General features: G+C 33.9%; 1 protein-coding gene across 2 annotated transcripts in view; it reads right to left on the bottom strand.

The window, feature by feature from the left end:
* The window catches only part of jumu (Forkhead box protein N4 jumeau), a 93,085-nt gene extending 86,887 nt beyond the window's left edge, over positions 1 to 6,198 (bottom strand). The window contains exons 1-2 of one of the 2 annotated variants that reach the window (XM_085811016.1): positions 5,900 to 6,197; positions 5,630 to 5,687 (exon numbers count right to left, since the gene is read on the bottom strand). In XM_085811016.1, the coding sequence (XP_085667142.1) occupies positions 5,630 to 5,647 (18 nt within the window). In that variant the 5' untranslated portion in view covers positions 5,648 to 5,687; positions 5,900 to 6,197. Of the gene's footprint in view, positions 1 to 5,629; positions 5,688 to 5,899 lie in introns of both variants that reach the window. The other variant, XM_085811017.1, reaches the window with a different exon arrangement.
* Between the last annotated feature and the right edge of the window lie 19,615 nt (positions 6,199 to 25,813).

Below are 25,813 nucleotides of genomic sequence, written 5' to 3'. Positions count from 1 at the left end.
AATCGGAAATTTTTTTTGACATAATCAAAAATTCAAGCTTACTTTTATAAAATTGCTCTAACAGTCTGCAAAAAATAATAAGCCGGATCCAATTAGAAGATTAAGGAACAACGCAATCTGCAACATTAACTGAAATAGATAATTAGATCATTTTAGCTTAGCTTATACCATCCGTTATACATTAAACACGCATGCGTAAATGCATTATGTGTTTATAGCGCAGAAAGTTTATAGCTTTGAGGTCCAGATTATGGACGTCTAGATTAAAGACTTTTGACTCTATTATTCAGTAAATGTAAAATCAACACAATACAATCAATCTACATCGAAATATGATATAGAATGTTTCAGTTTGAGGTGTATACTAAGCAAAATGATGACTGTGGAGCCAAATCATACAGTTTAGACCAATAAATAACTAGGCCAAATTATTATCATTATTACAATTTAAGCTAATGAATGACTGTTTCTTCAATACGGAGATATTTTATTTAGCGCTGAAGTCAAATTAAGACTCTCCACATTATGAAAAAACAGTAAATGTGCATACATAAATTATACAACAACAATTTAAAAAAAAAATAATATTGCTTCTGATCTGGATTTTTAGAACATTTCTGATATTGAACATCTGGATTTCGAACTTTGTGCTGTATATACAGTCAAAAGTCGTTAATTCGGACACCCATAATCCGGACTTCAAAGCTACAAACTTTCTGCGCAGTCGACGCATGCGCGTAAGACTTTTATGGCTACGAATTTGCATGTGCGCATGCGCGTAATACGTTTACGATTGCACGTTTAATGTATAACGGATGGTATAAGCTAAGCTAAAATTATCTAATTCAGTTAATGTTGCAGATTGCGTTTTTCCTTAATCTTCGAATTGGATCCAGCTTATTATTTTTTGCAGACTGTTAGAGCAATTTTGTAAAAGTAAGCTTGAACTTTCGATTATGTCAAATAGAATTTCCGAATATGTAAAGGATCTACAAAGCGAAAGTATGTTTAAAAGTCCATTAAACAAAAGTGGAATTGCTGCAAAAAATGGATAAAGGCATATCCTTCGTTCCTCAAACCATTCAAAAATCTGTTTATCAATTTCACGCTGCTCTGCGGCCCGGTGGGGGGGGGGGGGCAGCCGAAACGCTGCAACGCGCAATGAATTGAAAGGTATTGATCTGTCAGCACTATCCTTATCTTCAGGGCAGATGTTTTTATTTTATTTGGCTTATAATTCCTTACTAAATGTATATTTCATCTTGGTGTACTCCGTCTTTGATACGATTTAAATCAAATTCCTCGTCATTATAATTCGCTTCCGATAAAGTAAAGAGAAAGTATTATCACATAAAACAAAGCAACTTAAACAACTTACATTGAAAGAAATGTTTAATAAAGTAAACAAATAAATATTAAGCTTTTTTTTTTTTTTTTTTTTTTGAAAATTTTGATACCCTTTAGATCATAATTGTTCTTTATTTCATAAATTACGGTTTAATATTTTTAATTTTATAATTTCTGCATGCCATCTTACCAGATTTAAACTGATGATCTATAATCCGGAAAAATCGATAGTCCGGAATCGCCAAAGTCCCGACGAGTCCGGATTAACAACTATTGACTGTATTAATTTATTTCAAACTTTTTTAAAATTTTTATTCATTAATCATCTAAACATAATCCTAATGGAAGGAAGGTTATGAAAAAAGATCATAAGAAAAAGAAAGAAAACCTGAAAGTATTCAGATTTTAACATTACACCAGAAGATTTTGTTAAAAGTTTTTTTATGCTCTTGCTGAGCATTGCAGATTCCTAATCTGCTCTTAGACTCATTCCTGCTAACTTTTTTTTTTCTTCTTCTTTTTAGCTTTAACCACTTGCACTATGACTAAACTTCACGGTTGTGGTGCTGTGCGCTACAATATAACAAGTGGTAAAGTGTCTCATTTACGCCGCTCTGCGTCTGCGAGTGCAATCCAGAGCTGTAACTCGAGAAATAAACAATCTCGTTGTTAGACGACGTGTGCACCACTTTATTTTCATTTTTGCGATAAATGCCTATCGACGTGGTGTTCACGTCGCTCGCAGTTTGAGACAAAAACATCTCGACGTACGTGCCAAGTCATAGCGCAAGTGGTTAATAATCAGCATCGCTTTCTTCACACTTATGCGATGTAAAACTCAAGAGCAAATTCACAAAATATTACAAAACAGCAGGGTTAATCTTTGGAATATGGTAACAGGTAGTTTGGCGACATTTTGGTAAGGTGATAAAGGTTAGTAGCTAAGATTTTAGCAATAATCTGAGAAGTACATTCTATCTTATATCTTGTGTGAAACAGTGTTGCTTACTATTTGGATCCCATGACCCTCTCTAAAGTAAATTCCAAATTTATATTGCATTTATGTGATCGATCATCCAAAAGAGTTGCTTGAGTGGTGTATGAGTGTAGGATTAATTGCAGATAAGTATGAATGTCCAACATGTGGGAATGAAATGAGATTGTGTGAAAGGAAGGATATTACAGATAAGTTTGAATGGTGGTGCAAGAAATCTGGTGAAAATGGACGTTCTGGAAAATTCCGTTTGTGATTTTAGCTAATAAGCACTTAGAAACAATTTCGCACGTAATCTTCATCATGATTAAGCACTTTTGTTCCATAAAAGTTCTAGCATAAGCGTAATTCGGCTAGCAGATTGTTGGAAAAAATGTTGAATAATTAACCTGGTCGCCAAATTTTCACAAAAAAATTGCCAAGTTACCATAATCCGAAGATTTACCAGCAGCAGATTTTTAGAATTCTAACACAGAATTAGGGGTGCAATATTTTTTTTAATATTTGCTATATTATTTCTTTGAAAGCTACCCACTTGAGCAGCATACGCCTAAAAGAATTATCATAAAAAAGTATACACTGATTTTAATTACTTTTGAGTTTGAATAACACTGCAGCTTCATTCATTAGTGAATTAATACATGATTTTTTTTTTTTTTTTTTTTTTTTTTTTTGTCTCATGCCTGTTAATGAAATATTCCCCCCCCCCCCCGAGTTATTAAAAAAAACTGTTTGTAAACCATCGTTGCGCTTTTGAACTGAAAATAACTTTTCAGGATTTGTTATCCGACACAATAGCAGCAGAATTGTTTCTGCTTGAAAAAAATGAAACTTCAGATTTCCTTGAATATTTAAGAAAAGATAATATTTTAGACTGAATAACTTTCAAAGATGAGGCTCCCATTACCTGACAATTGAGTTACTGACATAAGTATTTCTATGTATGAAATGGAGACCAAAAAAAATTTAGACAATGAGCCTGATAATGATAAAGCAAAAATTATTTGTCACGAGAGGCCAACAATACCTAAACTTTTTCTAGAAAAACAAAACTTCATAATACAGCAAGAACAGAACATGTAAACTTCAAAAAAGAAAAAGTAATGAAAAAGAAAGAGTAAGCAACAATAAAAATTATGTTCTAGAAACATAAAATAATCATGGATAACATTATGGATACTTCCTTCGGTAAAAGTTTACAATTGGGTGCCCCTTGTTTTTTGGCAATTCTTTTTTGACGCCAAGATCGGCACCAGGAAGGCACAATTCAAGGTGGCCACTATACAAAATCAAAATAAGACGTCAAAGAATTACACAAACTCTGTGTCCATGTACACATTGATCTGTTTTCACTTAAAAAAACATCCTAGAATTGCACAAACTAGGCATTGCGCACTCACTTAAATTTGTCCATGTACACATCAATCTATTTTCATTTAAATAAAATCAGGAAGCTAAAACAAAGTTAAAACTATCATGGTAACCAGAAGTGAGGTTTCATCGCCGAAATTTGAAAAAAATTGTCGCTAATTGAAGGGGCACCCAATTCTACACTAGAGCCCTTTCTTCTTATAAGAGACCCCAAGACTGAATCGCTAATCAACCGAGATAACTTGACAAAATCTCACCACGTGTTCTTACACTACATGCTACATCTCAGTTGATATGCAATTAAATTTTGGGGGCCGCTATAATTATGGAAGTACCCATTAATGTAAATATATAATTAACTTGATTCAGCGTATTGATATAACTTATTCAGCATATTTGAAATATAATATCTTGTATTAAGAATTCTTAATATTTGAGTTATTTATGTGTAAATAATCCAAAATCAAGAAACAAGGATAATTTAAAAAGCATTCCCATTTATCAATATTTTCATAAATCACAGTTTTCAAAAGTATACTGGTCCACAAAAATTCTTAGCATATAGGATAAAATATTTATATTTTCATTATTCGGAATATTTCTCTTATCTGACATTACGTAATAATATAATCTAACAATTTTCTGGTACACATAAATATTTCTCTTTTACAAAACATGCACTGATGATAAACATTCATAAAGTTAAGTATAATCATTAATTTGAATTTTGCTTCCAAGACATAATTGCCGTGACAATAGTAAATTAGTAGACTACTACTTTGCATTAAATGAAAAATGTGGACAATTTTAAATCTTTTGTAAACTTTTATTTTTAGAAATAAATGTCTATCAAGATTTAATGAGAATTTTAAAAATGGGATACGATTATACATAATTATAAGAATTTCATTTCATATGCATGGCTAAAAACAAGATTATAATGAGAATGTTCTGGTAAGTAAGGACTTGGTTTGAACAGCAATTAACTTCCTGAGTACTTACAAGTAAATTTCTATAACAGTACTAGATATTACTTAATAATATACCGAAGGTTCAAAAGAAATCTTTCTTTTAACAAAAACTCTCGCATAATAATTTACTTCTTACGATAAATTGCACTTAAATATCAACATTTCATTACATGCCAGGAAATATTTACCAAATATTTAACAAAAAATCATCAAAAATTCTATCAAATTATTATTAAATTTATTAAAGTAATATGAATTTGTGTTTATTATATAACAATACCCGCATTCCAGAAAAAAAGTAACATTCTGAAGTATTTCTAAGTTATGAATACAATAATATATAACTAAATTTCAAAAACTAAACTCAGAACAGATACAAATGTTATTAAAGTACTCATATAATTCAGTTTATTTACATGTCAATTTATAAAATGATTTCCATATCAAAACATGCATATTGATAATTCACACAATACCAAAACACATATTGATAATTCTTTACCAATTTGTTTTTAAATTTGCTTCTATGTGCCATTAATACCTTTTTATAATTCTGATGCAATTAAGTCACAAAATTACACAATATTTATTTCAAATCAGCAACAAAAATAAAGTACACTACTTTCCATGTATTTCAACTAAACATTTAATTAAAATTATAAGAATTTCACTGGAACATTTCACGAAATATATAATTTCAATTATATTTTACTGATACGAAATCGTAATGAAATTCATATCAACCCATTTAAAAACAATTAAGAAGTCTTCTCTAACAGAGAATACTCACTGTGGAAACCAAGAATTACATAAACAGTATTAATAGATACATGAAGCACAGTAAAATGAACATTTACCAGGCTGAATAATAGCATAAAGTAGCATATTGTGCCATCTTACTGATTCCAAAAAATTTATTTTGACAAAAGAATTTTTTAAATCTTACCATTTGGGATATAAACATTACACGATGACAACGATATTTTCAACCATTTTCGAAATACCTATGTTTAAGAAACACAATACAGCATTATACAAATTAGTGAAATAGAAAAGGTTAACTATCACCATCAGAACAGTAGTTTGTATTCAATTAAATAATATTTTATGCAAACTGGCGACGACAGCTAATATTTATGTTTAATTTTAAAAATTTAGTACCACGGCTGTGGTTGGTCAGTGACATTAAAACACGTGATGAACAATGAATACTTACTTAAAAATCCAGTCTAACAGTGCGAAGGAGTTAAATAGCTGTCAAAGGCATAATTAATTCTAAGCTATGACAAATATTTAATAAGAAAATCATTAAATACGAGGGAAAATATCAAAGTTTACATTCTCCAAAATCCTAGGACAAAGAGACAGAGACATTTGAACTATCAAGAAAGCCATTGGTCGAGACTGAACACATGTTCCAGAAGGTCTTCTCTGATTGGAGAAAACAGGAGGAGCGAGCATGATGGCGAGTTCTAATATCTAACGGCATCAGACAGGGTTGCTATGCTGCTTTTGACAGCTGTCTCCGAAGCTCTCTGTAGCCATGCACTATTCTGAGGACGTTCCGCCTCGTGATTTGTGTTTACATCGTGCTTTTATCGATTCGAAGTATCGCGCTCATTTTACAATCATTTAAGCTATCTCCAATAAATATTAAACATATTTTTCTCTAATTATTTATATTAGATCCATTGATGTCAGTGGGTGAAACGTGAAAAAAATTAATCAACTGTTGGTGTAATTGTACCACCCAGAGAATTGTTCTGATCAAGTTGAGAAGCAAGTTTAATTTAATTAAAATTATTTATTGAGTTCAAAAACTACATTAGAAATCATTTTGTAACAAGCAATTTCTTGAATTCAACAAAATTAGATTGGGAGGTATTTTTAATTATGTTTGTACTTGTTTTGGAAGCATATTCATGATTTCTCATTAAGGCTTTTGCATAGGTAATGTGAATTGTTGAATATTAATTTTATACTTAAAAATAAAATTAGTCTTCAGATATGTTGAACATTTCAAGTGTAAATTTATTTTAAATTTTTGCAAAAAGTAAAATATGAAAATGTCATTAATGAATAAATGAAATATGAAATTGGTGTTAAAGGGGTTTGATGTATTCAAAGTAAACAGAAAAATATTGGAATACGATTCGCAAAATTACCTTCCCTGCATTTACAGCAGTGTTTTTAAATTCTGAAATAAATAGTAAATTATGTAGCATGTGTTTTAAACTCTGAAATAATTAATTAAATTATTTCTATATTTAGGAATTGTACTGTCAGGTGATATTTAAATATTAGTTTGTTTGCCTAGTTGATTATAGGTAAGTGCACAAGAGTTATCTTGCTAGGGGTAGGAATGCCTTTTTAGAGGGCATTCGAATGGGGACTGCTTCATGAGGATAATGCTCCTATATAGAAGTGTTAAATCATGCCACATATATCACTAAATTTAAAACTGTGAGTAAAAACTCATACAGTAAAATCATAATTATAAATTTTGATTTATAGCTGTGAATTAAATCTTCAGTTTTAGAATTAGCAATTTGTTTTTAAATTTGCTTCTATGTGCCATTAATACTTTTATATAATTGCGGTTTTGCAGCTGAGGATGGTGGTTCAGTAAAACCATCGAAACTAGTCCTGTGAAAATTTTGTAAATATAACGCTGATTTTTGTTGTTTGACTTCTGAATTGGTATTTATTCAGCGTGTTATCGTGTCTTAATTATAGCAAGATGAGTTTTGTGCTATGTCGTCTTTTTTTTAGCATATTTAATGAGGGCAGTACATACATGCTGTTAAGTGGACTGGATAAGTGACAAAACATTTTACTGGGAAAGAAAAATCTCACCCAAGTTGCATGTGTTTGAATTACTGAAAAAAAAAAAAAAAAAAGTTTTCTATTAAATGCAGCATAAATTATTATTATTTTTCAGCTATGCAAAGATTTATTTTCTGCTTCTGGCTTATTAATATTTCTGAGCCTCTTTCAGAGATATTTATTAACTATGTAAGACTACAGAGTGTATCTTCGAGGAATTTGAACAGCATGGCTGAAAATGAAACATGAATATTTTTAAAGAAATAAGTTTTAAAGATAAATAACCACTCATCTTTTTCTATAAAACAAAACAAAAAAAAAAACCTGATAATAATACCTTTGTTAGTTGATTTGTAAGCATCTTAAACAGGAAAGCATAGCAGAGCCGAGATGTTAGCATGGCAGAAGTTAGGAAAAGGAATGACATAATTGCTCACAAAGCAGTATTTATACAGTACAAAGTCTGTAATCCGGACTCATCGGCGATTCCGAATTAGGGGTTTTTCCGGATTACGGATCATCAATTTAAATCTGGTAAGATGGCATGCAGAAATTATACAATTAAAAATATGAAACCATAATTTATAAAATAAAAAGCAATTATGATCTAAAGGGTATCAAAATTTACAAAAAAAAGCTTAATATTTATTTGTTTACTTTATTAAACATTTCTTTCAATGTAAGTTGTTTAAGTTGATTCGTTTTTTGTGCTAATACTTTCTCTTTAATTCTATAAACAGACATAATTTCTTGTTCAGTTACAAAGTTCTACTGTTCAAGTCCTGTAATTGCTGTGTCGAGAATACCGACTAACTTGTCAATCGAAATTTTTTTGTCTTCAATAACCTCTCTGTTACTTTCTTCACTATCGGAAGCACGCATTAAATGCACATGCGTAAAGCATACAAAAAAAAAGTTTGTGGCTTTGAGGTCCGGATTATAGATCATTCCGGATAATGGATGTCCGGATTGCGGACTTTGTACTGTACTACGAAGGTGCAGAGGTGTAGCTAAGGTTTTCAGCGCCCGGGGACACCTAAAAATTTTGCGCCCCTTTCTGTGTTCCAAGAATGGAAAACATTTCATTCTGAAATGTGTATCATCAATTTGCCGCCCACTGGATGCTGCGCCCGGGGACGGATGTCCCCCCTTGCCCCACCCTAGCTACGCCACTGCGTAGGTGCATAAGTACAGCTAAGCTGCAATTGATTAGTTTTAGATTTTAGTTCCCTTTTGCAGCAGAGTTATGTAACATGGGAAGATTTCGAATTTGCGAGAACAGATGAACTTAAGAGGAGAACATAACATCTAGAATAGTTAATTTTGTGGTTGGCAATCATTTCTTAGGGTAGCCATCATATTTTATTATATATTACATATATATATATATATAAAGATTTTTAAAACACTATGGCTAAGAGCAGCAGATAAAAAAATATTTTTTTTCGTAAAGTAAACATGCATTAAGAATGAGAATTTAAGCAAATGTGTTGTGAGGCTATAATGTATTCATTTAAATAATCCAAAAGTTTTTCTATTAAATATCTATCTATTAGCCATCAGTGTAAAAAGATTTTTTTTTTTTTTTTTTTTTTTTTTTTTTGTAAAGTTAAAAAAACAGCTGACTGCTTTCTATTCAGCCCTTGAGATGGAAAGTATGTCTGTATGTAAATTGGAACCATAGAAAAAAAATGGGAATATTTGTTATACTATGAGTAGAACTTATAAATTTCATTCTTTAATTCTGGCAGCACTAGTATTAACATTGCCCTTTTAGCAATTAAAACTAATCAATAATTGACTAATATAACTGATTATGCCCTGAACTTTTGTATAATGTTATCTGTATAAACCTTGCAAAATTAAACTATGGATAAAATTAGCAAAGCAGCAACCTTGTGTTTTGCATAGATTTTAGTCAAGACTATAGATTTCGAGGGCAAACAAGTACAAGTCCCTCTTCATCAGGAGAAAGAATTTCGGTCGTTCCAGATTTCTTTTCTCCTAATGAAGAGAGACCTGTACCTGTTTGTTGACATAGAGAACTCTGCAAAGCTACTGGCTACGATCTGTACCTAGGCAGTATCAGCCATGGGGGGGGGTATACAAATTATGAACCTAGTGGTTCTAAAGGCCCACACAAAAGTCATTTATTGGTTGGCGCAGTGGTCTGGCAGGTCCTAGAGCTTAAGGCTGTAGTAGCCCAGAGTGGCATCCTGGGTAATGTCCTTGGGTGACGGGCAGCTCATGTGACTGGTAGTTAGCAAATTTACTACCAGTAATGTCCTGGGGTCCATGTTACTCCAGGTGCGTTGGTGCCAAGGGCCTGGTTTGGCAGGGATGAGGACCTGTAGTGCCCTTCATTGAGATGGAACGAGGAATGCCCTGTGACTTGCTTATCAATGTTTGCCCTCAAAATTAATAGAGGCTTGACTAAAATCTATGCCAAACACAAGGTTGTTGTTTTGCTAATTTTATGCTTTAGTTTGGCATGTTTCTCTTCTGGCTGCCCAGATGATATAGTGGTTAGGGGAGTTGACTGCGAAACGGAAGGGCCAGGTTCGAATCCTGGAGAAGCCGTGGATGTAAATTGTCTGTTCCCTCATAAGAAGTATTGATGAATACCTATTAGGTCCACCTCCATAATAAAATGGCCACCACTTCTGGCCTTAGGTGTGACCAATGCTGAAAATGCAACTGCCTGCCATTTGATTTTTTAAAAAAGTTTCTTATCTGTCTTAAACTATGGATCTCTGAAATCTATAAAAACTCTATAAATATAAACTTATTTTATAAACACTTCCACATTTGATATCAAATTGGTGCATTTAAATTTCCATTACTCAAATTTCATTATTTTTATATGCTAAACAATAATTAACAATATTAAATTGTAAATACATATGGCTGCTCAATTCATATAACACTAATTCCCATTCATTACTATAATTTTTTAATTATTTGATGTTATGGTCCTCATAGAAAATATACACCCTTCTTTATTGAGTTTCTTCTCCAAGATGCAAGCACAGTCTGAAGTCCCAGTGTTCAGCAATGTTATCTGCTATGCCACTGATGAACAATAAACATTTAGTCCAACAACATATAAAGCACTGCTTGATTTTTCAAAGGATTTAATTCTATGTAAGGTAAAATAACTTTGAATAAATTACCAGACATATCTTATTAGAATTGTTGACTTTGCTAAAGGGCATTCTTCTTTACTCCATCTACATTATTTGAATAAATTTTGAATCTTTTCTTTACAGCTCAAATAAATAACTCCTAACAGTGTATGGGTAAATAAATATGATATCAATTCTTTAGTATGAATCAGCTCCATATTAAATGAACTCCTTAAAAATTAGCTAATAAATATTGTATTAAGTAGTATTAATATTACTTAAAGAACAAATAATCATTTAATTCTGTTTTTTTTTTTTTTTTTTTTTTTTTTTTTTTTTGTATATATAGACTCTCAACTTTCTAAAATGAGGATCTTTTGGCTAATCTTAATTTTCTTTTAGCCCTGATTGCAGCTCAGTATGCAGCATATTAATTAGGCTAGCTTTTATAAAAAGTGAAAATGATAAATTTTTTTAAGCATCAGTTTAGATAAATAATATTACTTTTAAGTAGTTTGACCCAGTTTCATCCCTGTCAAATGGGCAAGCTGCATCGTTGACTCTCATAGCTTTTTCCATGGTAATGTGAATATGATCCAGTTTTCCTTGAAAAGTCTCCATTCAGGCATACCTTCCCTTGGGCAGATAGCCCGTGTATACTTTGCCATATTTAAATAACTAACCTAAGTTACTTCTAAATGTACTTTAATGAATGAATGCAAACATTAATGAATACAAACTTTAAAACGTCCTTTTAATCTAAAAACTCTTCTTTTCTTAGAAATAATTTCTGGAAAAATTATTCTTGCTCTTTTAAACAGCAAAAAATGAATGAATGTTAATCAGTAAAGTATTAATGCCAACACTGATGCTGCTTTGGGTCCCATAGATGAGATTTTAAATACCTTGAAGAAAAAAAAAATATTACAGGTATTTTTTGACTTCAGTTTGTTAGCATCCTGTCACAGTAAAATAAAAAGGATTGCCTCTTGCGGAAAGTTTTTATTTCAAGTCTTGTGTGCAAGTGATTTTATGAAATAAATACACAGCTACATCTTGAATAATTAACTCTCTTCTTTATTACAACCTTTTTTAGAAAAGTGCACAAATCTTCATGAGATGTTAATTTATGAAGAAATATTTTGATAGCAAGATTTTTACTATAGTCCGTTACTTCAAGGCCATTTTTGCCTTCTGACTTGCCCTTTAACCAAGTTAGTGATTACTGCAACAGATTTTCGAATCCTCTAATTTGTTAAAATTTCTTAATTCTCTGTGTGTGGTAATAAAACACACTTTACAGTCTTAGATCGGGGGAGAGTCATTATGACCTTGAAGTGCATATTTTAAAGTAGGTTACAGTATTTGGCATTGCTATTTTTAAAAGCATTTCTGGGTATTAAATCCTAAACTAGTAGGCTAAGTGTAATTGTTTAACTTGAAATTGTTTTAAGTGTTAAACTAGAAACATCGCACAAAATTAATTTTTTTTTTAATTTTAAGATTTTTGAAATTTTAAGTACTTTGTCAATTTTTATAAATTTTAACAGTAAACAATTTGAGGTATTAGACTGTAATTTGAAATCTTTAGACTGCAATTTGATTTCATTCGTGAAGAATTGAAGAGGTGTTTATCATCTTCAGTAAGCTTATTTTGGGTCCTGGCCTAATAAAAAGTACTCCACTTGAGGGAAATATTTATTGCAAGTTTCATGGTCTAGTGATCAAGTGAAATAAATAAACAGCTATGTCCTGAATAATGTCTTTTCTTCATTAAATAAGTGCACAAATTTCTATAAGGCATTAATTCATATTGAAATAATACTACAGTAATAAATCAATGAAATATTCTACATTTCAGCACTACTATTTTGAATGGTTTGTTTTAAATGCAACATTTTATGTTCTAGAGTTCTAAGTCTTTGTTTTCTGAGAGACTAATTCTTAAACTTGAAGACATATCCTGTTTTGCTTAAAATTGCTTCAGGTATTAAATTGAAATATGCATACCCATATCAAATTGTAATTTCTTTTTTAATCATATAATTTTTGTATTTTTTAATATCTTTCTTAGCATTTTGCAATATTGATGTGTTAGATTGTAATCTAAAGCTTTCAAGTTGTAGTCCTCCCCCTGCCCTCAGTTATTAAAATGAAATTCGTTGTTGCTAGAGGAATACTAGAGGAAGCAAGAATCATGTCTTCAGATTTGGTTTCAAATCCCAGCAAAATCTGTATGCTTTGATTGGAGTGCCTCTTTTTATAAATTAGAATGGTGTATTTGAAAGTTTCCAAATCTTATGCAGAGATTGAAAGAATAATATGTGCAATAAATCTACATATTTTTTCAATAAATCAATGTATATTTGTGAGAATTGTGCTGTTTTACAAAGAAAATGCCAATTACAGTATAGTCTTTATTACGGAAGTCCATAATCCGGAATGATCTATAATCCGGACCTCAAAGCTACAAACTTTCTTCGCATGCCTAAACACATATGCGTTTACGCATGCGCATATAATACCTTTATGCATGCGCGTAATACCTTACGCATGCGCGTTTAATGTATAACGGATGGTATAAGCTAAGCTGGTACTTTTCCGTTTTGCCGGCGCAAGCGATAAAGTCGCCAGTAATGGTACAACCGATGCCAAACGGAATATTCTTGCTGGTAACCTTTTACGCCTCATTTTCAAAACGAGTCGCAGCTTTTTCTTATCAGATTGATTTTTTCTTTCAATACTGGCATATAATTACATAGAGTTTTTATCAGATAGTTCAGTTTTATGTCTAAGGCCATTTTCGGTAATTAAGTAAATTAGGATGCAATCACAGCGCTTACCCGAAGCCGAAAATATGGAAAAGGTAAAGTCAAGGGTTAAATTCATCAATTGTAATGAGAATGCATTAGCGAAGTAAAGCACTGCAGTTTTATATAATTTCTGAGTAAGCTATTCGTACGAATTGAAATATTTCTTGCATTTAAACTTGTGTTCCAAATTAAGATTTAACTTGAAGTTAATGTAGATAATTACTGAGAGCATTAGATTTTTGTAGAGTAGTTTACGCGAGATGAGATCGCTTGGGGTCACGTGATATGAACCGGCGAATCAGGATGTTGAACCATGAAAGCAAATTAAATTCTTAAATTAATGTCTTTCTACAAATTTATTGTCTTTATTTATTGGCTTTTTATAAAATTTAAACGATATTAAAATGTTTATGCCATGAAAAAAAAAATTCTTAGAACTAACATTTTTTAAATATTTTTTATGTGTATACTGTATGTTGTCGCTAATAAAGTCTGCTTGGCGAGATTTGCGCCGGCGAAACGGAAAAGTACCGCTAAGCTAAAATGATCTAATTATCATTCGGAGCGGGGACTTGGTGGATGAAGGTTCACCGTCGGAGATTGTGCCTGCCTCTCAGATCCGGTTAGCAAGTACGTCCGTCTTGCGTGGTTTGCCTGAGCGACCACGTGCTCCTACGAATCTTATTGCATCAGCATTTTTTAATGCTATTTTGCGGTTAGTATTACCTGTGAAATGCTTATATACTTTTACTATTTTAGATTATTTTTGGATTATTACGCAAATTTTTGATTTACATTACCACGTGTTTTGCCAAATTGCCTGATTGCTGGTAAGCGACTAATACTGCCATTTTGCAACTTATTAAGCTTAACTGTGCGTTTTGAATAATTAATTGGATAAACTTAAAAGTAATTTTGCGCGTTAGACTTTGGATTACTGGATTGGATAACACACGTAGTTACCCCCAAGCTTTCGCTTCAGGTGACTGTCAGGGACCTCGTGTGTTCTTCGCCTGCACATCCGTCTGTGGAGAAGGCTGTCGAGCCAGGGCTCCATTCCAGGGTGCAGGACTCCATTTTTATGGGCGCTGGATTTTTTGATTTTGTTGCGTTTAATTTCTGCGTAGCGGATCATGGAGAGGCTTGTGGAAATTTACACAAATCAGCTTAAGGAATTAGATAAAATCAGAGACAAAAATGAAGGGAAATTATCTGACATTGAAAGAACATTTTACAATTTTTTGCTTAGCTCCCTTGAGATTGTGAATGCTTTAAAGGAACAAAGTAATGAAAAACAAAAAGATAATGTCAATGATAATACACCTGCGTCTAGCACAAATAAAAATTATGATGAAAACAGCAGGGCTAGAAGTCCAATAAAATTACATGACGACTACACTACTAATACCGAAGAAAAAACTCTAGATCAAGACACGAGTTCAGACGAAGAACCCATTAAACGCCGCAGAGGCGACCAGACCGTAAGAACAAAAACCCACAAACCAAATGCTAAAAAAGTAAAACTCAGTACGCACACACAAATAATCTCACCGATCGTTATGGCTAATCAAGCTAGCATTAGCACAAATGATCAAGAGTTAAATAATGATGTGCAAACACATTCTGAATCTAATCAGGAAAATGAAACTGATAACAACACGGATACCAACATATGCGAAACAGAATATAATGCTAACTCAGATAATCAGATGATAACAAATAATGAAAACACAGACAGCAATACACAAAATTCAGTGAACAACACACAAAGAAAACTTCCACCTTTAATTCTTAAAGAAAATGTCATGACTTAAGGAAATATTAAAAAAGTATTTCATACCAAAAAATTCTCATTTATCGGACAAAATTTGCGGGATGATGGTATAAAAGTCATTGCAGGAGACGCTGATAGCTATAGAGGCATGGTCAAAGTACTCGAGCTCAAAGTCGAGCACCACTCATACATATTGCCTCAAGATAAAAACTTAAAAGTGGTACTTAATGAACTCACTACTACTTCAGATGTAGATAAAATACAAACTGAATTAGAGGAATTAAACTACAAAATTATTGAAATCAAGCAAATGTCAAGACGACGGGGTGGGGAAGTCATCCCACTCCCATTGTTTCTTGTAACATTACCAAAGAACGACGACTCGAAACGAATTTATAATGAATATAAACTCTGTCATATGAAAATCAAAGTAGTTGAATACAAAGGCAGACAGGGGCCCATACAGTGTTTTCGCTGTCAGGGCTTCAATCATACCCAAGCCGGATGCAATTATGCTCCGAAATGTGTCCGATGTGGCGGAGGCCATTCAATAAAAGAATGCCCTGACAGAAAAATCCTGATAAGCCCCTATTTTGTGCGAAATGCGGGGGACCTCACACATCTAGTTTTAAGGGTTGTGAAAAGTATCCCAAGAACAATAACAACACAAATAATACTGCGAAAAACAAAACATACTCAAATCGAATCATAGAAGGTAAAAGTTATGCACAGGCCATATCATCAGGACTTTACTCTGAAACTATCAACGAAGCAAAACAGTTTTTGCTAATCTAGCAGAGCTAGTAAAAATCATTAAAGGCGCTGGCTTCCTACAACTAACACAACAAACCAAACGGATTACTCAAACCAATCCGGAAAATACAAAAACACAGACAATAAATCATGGGCCAACACGGGAATAGTCGTGCCCCCATTCAGTTCATAACCTGGAACGCGCATAACGTCCAGAATAAAATTACGGAACTACATAACTTTCTACTAGTGTATGATATTGACGTTGCACTCATCACAGAAACGTTTGCGACTCCCTATTACAATATGAATATCGCAAACTATAGGTGTTACCGATGTGACAGACTAAGTCATAGAGGTGGGGGGGTCGCGATTTATGTGAAAAGCTCCCTGCAATCCTGCCTTATCAGCGAAGAACGCAATAATGGCTACGAGGCAGTTACAGCATCTGTCTTACTTCCATACTACGGAGTTGTCTATTTTATTGCACTTTATAATCCTCCGAATAATCTTCTTGGCATAGACAAGCTCGCAGAACTTCTTCCGAATAATAAACACATTATCCTGGCTGGAGATCTGAACTCGAAAAATACAGAATGGGGTTGCCGAAGGACAAACAACAATGGTGAAGTCCTGCTTGAATTCATTAATAACTATCCTATTTACTTTTATGCACCAACTGACTATACCTATCTCCCGGATAATCCTAGAAGAGGAGACATATTAGATATCGTCCTCTCGAATACCTCCATACCAATGTATTTAGATGTTAAAGTCGAATTAACCTCTGACCATGTGCCTGTAATAGCTATTTTAAGTACCAATAGATGCGACGACAAGTTTAAAAGAGTCACCGACTGGCAGCAGTATTACAACCAATTGTTAGAGAACCACCCAATTATCAGCTCTCTTAGGAACAAGGAAGACATAGAAAATGCGATTGAAATTCTTAACAATAATATCCTCGGCGCCTACAACACCGCTACCAAGAAAATCCCAGCAGATAAAGACAATTTGAGGTTACCTAGAGAAATTAAAGATATGATCAAACAGAGGAACAGACTGAGAAAGAGGTGGCATATCTCTTGGGACCCAGGGGTCAAGAAGGAATTAAATAGGCTAAATAATAAAATTAGAAGCAAGATTCGAAAACATCGGGACGAGGCTAGGAACAATAAAATAGAGAGCTTTAATGAATCTGGAAAGGCTTTCTGGTCTTTTGCGAGAAATCTTAGACGCAAGCCCCCCTGCAACAAACCAATTTATAACAACAGCGGAATCGCGCTCACTTACAAAGATAAGGCCGCCCTCATGGCTGAGCATTTAGAAAAACAATTCGTACCAAATCAAGGCTCTTGTGATCCACATTTCTCTTATAATACACGGCAGTTCATCAAAGACTGGTTGGAAGGACCCGGAGCCAAAAACCGCACAGAATATACATCACCTACGGAGGTTAGGAATATTATCAGAAAGATGAAAAACCGGAAATCCCCTGGTTATGATGAAATTACGAATGTAGCAATTAAGAATATGCTTATTAACATTGTCACAAAGTACGTCAGCATTCTTAATGCCTGCCTTGAAAATAACTACTTTCCAGACAAATGGGAAAAGGCGAAAGTCATTTTTTTGCCAAAGCCGGGAAAAGATGCCACCAAACCGGAGGGATATCGACCGATTAGTCTACTACCAGGACTAGGAAAAATTTTTGAACGGGTCATCTACAAAAGAATTGAACCGCATATGGATAAGCTCCCACTGGAACAATTTGACTTCCGTAAAAATCTCTCCACGACTAAACAGCTTGTTCGTCCCTGCGAATTCATTGGATCTGCTCTGTTCAGATATCAAAGTGTTGCCTTACTCATGCTAGACATGGCGAAAGCTTTCGACCGCGTCTGGCATGAGGGGCTCATTCTCAAGCTCATTACGCTTGACTTCAGTAGAGATTTAATTTTATTGATCAACTCCTTCATACGAAACCGTAAGTTCTTTGTAAATTTTGGTAATGAACACTTCGAGACAAAATATCTCAAAGCTGGAGTAGCACAAGGATATATTCTTGGCCCAATTTTATATCTGTTTTATGTTTCCGACTTCCCCAACACTAGTGCAGATCTCAATACTTACCTCGGTTGCTATGCTGATGACACAGCCCTTGCCGTGAAGTCTCATAGTCAGGAGCATGCATTAGTAAAACTTCAAGAGAAAATTCCCGCCATTGAGGAATGGTGTACAAAATGGAGAATTGCAATTAACGGTCAAAAATCACAGCTGATTATCATTGGGAAAAAACACTCAAGAATCCCCATTGACAGGAAAATTAAAATCTTTGACGAAGAAGTTCCGTTAGTTAAGAAAGCTACTTACCTTGGGGTGGTTTTAAACCACAGATTCACCTGGAAAGATCATATTCACACTATTAAATGCAAGACCTTTTACACCATCAAAAATCTACTTCCACTAATAGGTAAAAATTCCAGATTAGATCTAAGAAGAAAAAGACATATTTATACGGCAATAATCAGACCAATTTTCTGTTATGCTTCTCCCGCCTGGGCTACCTACACTCAGGTTTTTGAATTAATTACAAGTGAATGAAAAAATTACAAGTCACGCAGAACAAGCTGCTTAGAATTATTACAAATGCGCACTTCTATGTATCAAATGAGACCTTGCACAGGGACTTACATATCGAAAGAGTATAAGAATTCCTTCACAAAAATAATAAAAAGTTTTTTGAAAAGGCGAGAGAATGTTCTCATATGCAACATTTCAAAGTGTTTGACTATCACATCTTTGCAGAGGACTCACGCATCAGACCACTCGCGGCCTTCGTCACCCGAGACTCAAACTTTCCTACGTAACTTTATCACGAGTGCAATGTCACTGTTATATATGTATATAAACCTTATTTAGTTGTATGTAATTTTATGTATTCATTTTCGATGTATAATCTCATGTATTTGTTCTAATCTAATAAATTGTAATGTAATTTGTGTAACTTTTATTATACCACACACTTATCACGAACAACTGAACACGTCAGATTTTCACCCTGCCATCGCCTCTCCTGGTCTTAGGCTGCGTCTGTATGATTCTCTACACTTGTGACGTCTTGCAGTCATCCCTTCTTCCCACTACCAAGCCTCCTTTCACTTGTCATCGCTACCCACCGTCATGTGCCCTCCGGGCCAAAGTGTCAAGAGCCGGAAACGTTGCATCAAAACAGCAATATCCCGGCAATACTGATGATGATAATGATGATCTAATTATCTATTTCAGTTAATGTTGCAGATTGCGTTGTTCCTTAATCTTCTAATTGGATCCGGCTTATTATTTTTTGCAGACTGTTAAGCAATTTTATAAAAAGTAAGCTTGAACTTTCGATTATGTCAAAAAGAGTTTCCAATTCTGGAGCTGCCAAAGGATCTACAAAGCGTCATTATAAATATCACGAATACACATCAAATAGTTTTCTGGTTGCAATTTTCTAATTTCGACTATGCGTAATGTATGCTTTACGCATACGCGCGTTGAAAGAATTGTTTAATAAAGTAAACAAATATTAAGCTTTTTTTTGTAAATTTTGATACCCTTTAGATCATAATTGCTCTTTATTTCATAAATTACGGTTTCATATTTTTAATTGTATAATTTCTGCATGCCATCTTACCACATTTAAATTGATGATTTATGATCCGGAAAAACTCCTAATCTGGAATCGCCGAAGTCCCGACGAGTCCGGATTACGGACTTTGTACTGTATAAATACTGCTTTGTGAGCAATTATGTCATTCCTTTTCCTAACTTCTGCCGTGCAAACATCTCTGCGCTGCTATGCTTTCCTGTTTAAGATGCTTAAAAATCAACTAACAAAGGTATTACTATCAGGTTTTTGTTTTGTTTTATAGAAAAAGATTATATATTTATTAGTATAGGTATATGATCCTTCAAAATTTTAATAAATTATTATATCAGGAAATTTTGATCACACGAGAAATGGTTTTCATACCAGTTCGTCTTCAACAAGTCTTCGTAACTGATTTTCTCTTATGGAATGGGTCACATCCATCCAATAAACAGTATGACCATGATGAAAACTGGCGATGAAAGTGTTTTCTCCATAGGACAAATTCAAGCCGGTTTCCTCTACAAAGTTGTCCCTAGTAGCATCTCCTTCCTCACGTAGAACTCTGGCATGCTTATTCCATGTTTTATCAGCTTGTTGATAGAATAAATGAATTGCATCTTAGCCATTAGAAACGCTCTGCACAAAAAAAAGAGCACCTTAATCAGCTTAGATATAGCAATGATTAAGTAAAAACAATTAAGTATGATTCATTAAATAACTCTCATTGGAAAAGAATATTACAAAATATATCAGTTTTACCATTTTTATCTAATTCAAAGATTTTTACACTATAGTAAGTTTTTACTATTTTCAAAATTGCCGCTACTGAAAAAATAAATGCTTGAAACCTTTTAATTTCTTCCTCACCACTCCTCCTGATTTACTACATTTACTTTCTATAGGTCCATATATAATTTCATTATGATTCTTCCTTTCTAATATACCATATTCTGATCAAAGAATAGTTGAATAATTTAATTTAGATTTTCCTAAGGATGATAAGCAGATAATTTTTTAATTGCTTCAAAATACGAAATGGTCTTTCTCCTCCCCGAAGACTACTGCAAGCTATGGAAAAAATGTAATTTGCACAGTATAAATCTGTACTACGTATAAATGCAATGTATAAAACTCTTGATATATTAAGGAAAATATATTTGATTTGCGAATTCAGTTATTTTTAATGGGATGCATTTCACAATTAGCAGTCGCATCGCTCATAAAATTATGCGTTCTAATAATGCAAACATTATTCAATTAATCTTTTCTTTTTAAATCAATTGAATATTTATTATGAAATATGTTATTCAAATTCCTGTGGACACCATATTATTCGTTCTGCTTACATTAAAAAATGCCAGTCTGTTGACATCACGTCACTAAAATTTTAACCTTGTAGAGTTCCTCAATTTGGAATTCTAAGTTAATGTTGGAAGTGAGGAATCTAAGAACTGATAAGCGAATAATCGCTTGCGTTCGGTGACAAGAAACAACAAGATAGAAGGGTAACTAACCCTTTATTATTCCAATAAGATTTAACAAAACTCCGCCTGGGAGTGTACAAGTAAAGCCCGCACTTGAACTTGAACTTAGAAGACTAAGAATTAAACTAAAACTAAAATTAACTAAAGAAATATAGCCGAAGCTATCAAGGTTCAAATTGAGATGGCCTCTTAATTTATTTTACTACGAAGCTTAGCAAGGGCTGAGTACGACCGAGCGTAATAACAGCTTTGAGAGAGAGAGTAGCCGAAAAGGCAGACGCGAGTAAATCAGAAACTCTGATTCTCTCTGCCTCAGTAAGTAACTTTGGGGTTTAAATACCGCTCCTCCTCATTAAATATTCAGCAAATTCCAAAACTACGTTCTGGCCGGAAGTAGTAAATTGAAGTTAAGAATTTGACAGGAAAGGAACTTTAACTTAAAATGTAACTGTTAATAAAATTAACATAATCCTTACATAGCTTCCGACGAGAATTTAAATACTCGAAAAATAAGGTCTCAAAACGACCTTGTTTAAGACTTTAAAGTCTGAAACCTTACGTTAACTACACTCTTCCAACTTTTAAATTAAGTAAATGATTTTAATGTTTCGTTTTTTAGGGCCAACTTTACAACAATTCTAAAAGCTAGACTAAAGCTAGGAAAAATAAAATTTACAATTGATCCGTTCTGGACATATATCTTGACATACATCTTCATGAATGGACACTTTATTTTGTTATAACTATGTCAGGTCTTGATCCTTCCATATCTGGAAGGAAATGTCATTAGTAAGGCATTTTACAAAGCTATTCTTTAAACCCTAACTTTACGCTTTTATTTCATCATTTGGCCATCATGCACTTTCATTCATACTATAGTTTTAGTTCACCCACGCTCTCCAGCAAATGTACTGAAATATACTTAGGGTCTTCTATGTTGTCTTACCGCGAACAAAACTACCGCTACACAACACCTAACTTTGTTAAATTTGACACACCAGACATTACAAGACTCCCTACACGAAAACTCTTCCTTAATGTAGTAAGCGAAAACTTATATTTTATTTTTAAACGTGTTAACTGGAGAGCCTAACATTAAACACACACATATATATATTCCAATAAACAGAAAATTTATTTTCTATGTCATTTTAGCTTTACTATATTTCAACACAAAGATTAAACATTTCTACATGAACATGAACATTTAAATATTTACACATTACTTTTGAATTCATTTTGCATCAACAGTCATAGCTGCTTAATTACACTTTACTAATATTTACACGAAATCTTAACATAAACAGATTTTAGTATTCTAATAGTCTTCCGACTAAACTTATTCACAATTTACTTCTCGCAACTTGCGAGTTCTTAACAAAAGGTATTTAACGCTAGTAGCTTCTCACCAAATCACTAACATAAAAATCTATGATTGCGAACATTTATAATCAAACTTTCGCTATCTGCGATTTAACTTTGCTAAACATCCTTAGCAACTTATAACAAGATGATATAATTTGAACTTCAAAGAAAAATAAGCAAAGAAATTTTCACTTATCTTTTTCTGTATTCCTGCATCCTGACGTTACAGAACTGTTCAAATGTAGGGAACCTGATGACCTCCAATCTTCTTCTCGAGCTTTGATGTTCCGCTCCGTTTAATTCCACCCTTTTCCCTTTTTTTCCCCTTGTCTAGGAATCTGGGACTCTTGCCTTCTAACTTGTTGGTCCGGCACAGTTGTGTCTACGGGTCTTTTCTCAGTTTTCGATCTCCATGCTGGTCCTTCTTGGGCCTCCCTTGTAGTTGTTGATGCTGGAAACTGTGCTTTACGTCTAGTTTTCATTCGCCATTGAATTTTCTCCTTTCCTGGAACCTTGTCAGCAAGCCTCCCTCTTCTGGTTGATGGTACTTGAGTTTTTGCAGAATCCTCGGGGGGGGGGACTCCAGCTGTGCTCTTGAGCTGGCTGGCTTCTCTCCTTACTTCCAGGATCCTGTAATAAACCCTGCAATATTTTAAAGTCAGTGCGGCTGTAATAATGTTTTAACTGATCGATATTTGCAACCAGTTGTTGGCCATTTTCAGCCTTTAAATAAAACGTGGCTTCTCTTATTCTTTCCACCATGTACGGCCCTTCAAACCTGGGCTCAAACTTCGCATCTCTGTTTTCTGGTGCCGATAATAACGAATATTTCAACTTAAGAACTTTCTGTTCCACTTTATATTCAAATTCCCTTCTATTTCTATCGTAATACACCTTTTTGTTTTTGTCTTGCTATATCAGAGCTTTTAATTGCTTCGTCGATAATTTTGTGAATGTCTTTTAACTTGAATTCTTCTTGTTTCTGTTGTACAAAGAACAGCTTATCCAAAGGGGTTATGATTTTTCTTCCTAAATATAACTCCGCGGGGGTCTTCTGCGTAGTATCGTGCTTTGCGGTTCTCAAGGCAAAACCTAACTCATTGACACAGCTGTCCCAGCGGTCATGAAAATTTTTCACATATCCTCTGATAATTTTTACAATATTCTTATTTACGCGTTCCGCTATATTCGACTGCGGTCTATATGGTACCGTTTTTAGATGGCGTATGCCAAGTCATGTGCACAAATTTTTAAATATACTACTAAAAAACTGTTTTCCGTTATCTGATATTACTTTTAGTGGGGCCCCGTATTTTAATATATATTTATTTAAGAACGAATCTGCGACTATTTTAGCTGAAGCTCGTTTAAGAGGGACTATTTCTATCCATTTTGAAATATGGTGAACGATTGTTAAAAGTTATCTGTTTTTATTTATTTCTGTCCTAAGGTAGGGTCCCAGCAAATCTATGCCAACTATTTCATTTTGAAAAGTGGTCTCTACGTTTTTTAAATACCCGGTCGGGCTGTAATTAACATCGTTTATTAATTGGCACATATGGCACGACTTACATACGCCGTAACAACTTTCTGTAACTACGGAAAATAAACCGCTTCGAGTACCCTCTTTATTGTTTTTCTTATTCCGAAATGTACGGCAGATGGTAGATCGTGCAACTTCTCTAAGATACTTAAACGTAGACTCGCTGAGATTACTGGTCCGTATTCCTGATTTTCATTCGTTACCTTTGTATAAAATAACAATTTGTCGATTATTTCGTAATGCTGTGCCCTATTGCGAATAGCCGTTAAATCTATATGTTCAAAGTTTTGAGGGTCTTCCAGGTATGCGTAAATATCTTTAAATTCCGGGTCCTTTTTCAATTCTTCGACTATTGTTTCACGGGACACAATAACTCTTGAGGTGAGCATAGCACACTTGATTATGTTTCCCTCTTCATCAATTTTTATTCGCGAAAGTGCATCGGCGGCTAAGTTTTCTTTTCTTGGAGTGTGTTTTATGATTAAGTTGAACTCTTGTAATTTTAAAGTCTATCGTATCAAGCGAGGCGATAAGTTTTTTTCCTGAATACAAGCGACCCACAGCCGCATGATCTGAGTAGACCGTTATCGGTGAACTTCCGAAGTAGACACGAAACTTCTGAACTGCTAATAACACAGCGAGCGTTTCTCGCTCAGTAGCGGAATAGTTCCTTTGAGTAGCATTCAAGGTTTTCGAAAAAAAAAAAAAAAAAAAAAGCTATATGTTGCCCATTTTGGAAGAGCACGACTCCAACTGCATAATCGGATGCATCCGCTGAAATTTCTAGACCTTGCTCGCCTTCTTTGAATTTAAAGACTGGGGCATTGATTAGGGCATTCTTTAGTTGTTCAAACGCGGTGTTCGCCTCGGCTGTCCAAGAAAATCTACTTTTCTTTCTTTTTAGCACTAGAAGAGGCTCAACTATTTTTGCAAAGTCCTTTTTAAACATTCTATAATAGGAACATAAGCCCAAAAATGAAGACAATTTCTTAGCCGTATTTGGGGGAGGATAACTTTTAATTGACTTAATTTTTGAATCATCAGTCTCTATGCCCTTATTAGAGATTTCGTACCCGAGGTATCGCAATTCCTTTGCCGCGAACTTGCATTTTCTTGTTTCTATTTTGAAACCGGCCTCGTTAAGTAGGGCAAAAACTTCCTCCAGATGTTTCAAATGTTCCTCTAATGTTTCGCTGGTAACTATGATATCATCAAGATAAATAATTGTACTTTTACCTAAAACTGGCTTCAAGACTATATCCATAGCTTTTTAGAACGTAGCTGGCGCTCCGCTTAAACCAAAGGGCATTCTTAAAAAGGCATAGACGCCTGATTTTGTTATGAAACGCGGTCTTCTGGACATCCTCCGGCTTAACAGCGATTTGGAATTAACCCGAAGTGAGGTCTAGGGTTGTCATGAATTTAGTCGAGCGAATTTTTCTAATTATTTCGTCAATTATTGGTAGGGAAAACGTGGGATATTTTGTTATACTGTTCAACTTACGATAATCCACTGCAAACCTATACGCGTCCGGGTGTTCCGGCGGTAGTCCGTTCTTTTTTCTGCAAAGGACCACCGGACTTACGTACGAACTCGTGCTAGGCACGATTATTTTGTTTTCTAGCATTTTTCAATGTGCTTCTCGATAATTTTTTCTTTCGTTTTATCATATCTATAGGGCTTCGACCGGACTGGAGGGGCATTCCCAGTGTCTATGGAATGATTAACTACCTGAGAAAAACCAAGTTTGTCGTTTAACAAAGAATTAAATTTCCTTACCAGTCCTTCAATCTCCTTTTTCTCTTCGAT

This window comes from Stegodyphus dumicola, chromosome 2, assembly GCF_044657685.1.
Source record: "Stegodyphus dumicola isolate Sdum_Otavi_A_Nest chromosome 2, ASM4465768v1".
NCBI lineage: Eukaryota > Metazoa > Arthropoda > Arachnida > Araneae > Eresidae > Stegodyphus > Stegodyphus dumicola.
Note: the sequence above shows the minus strand (reverse complement) of the source record. Positions and strands in the feature narration are given on the sequence as shown.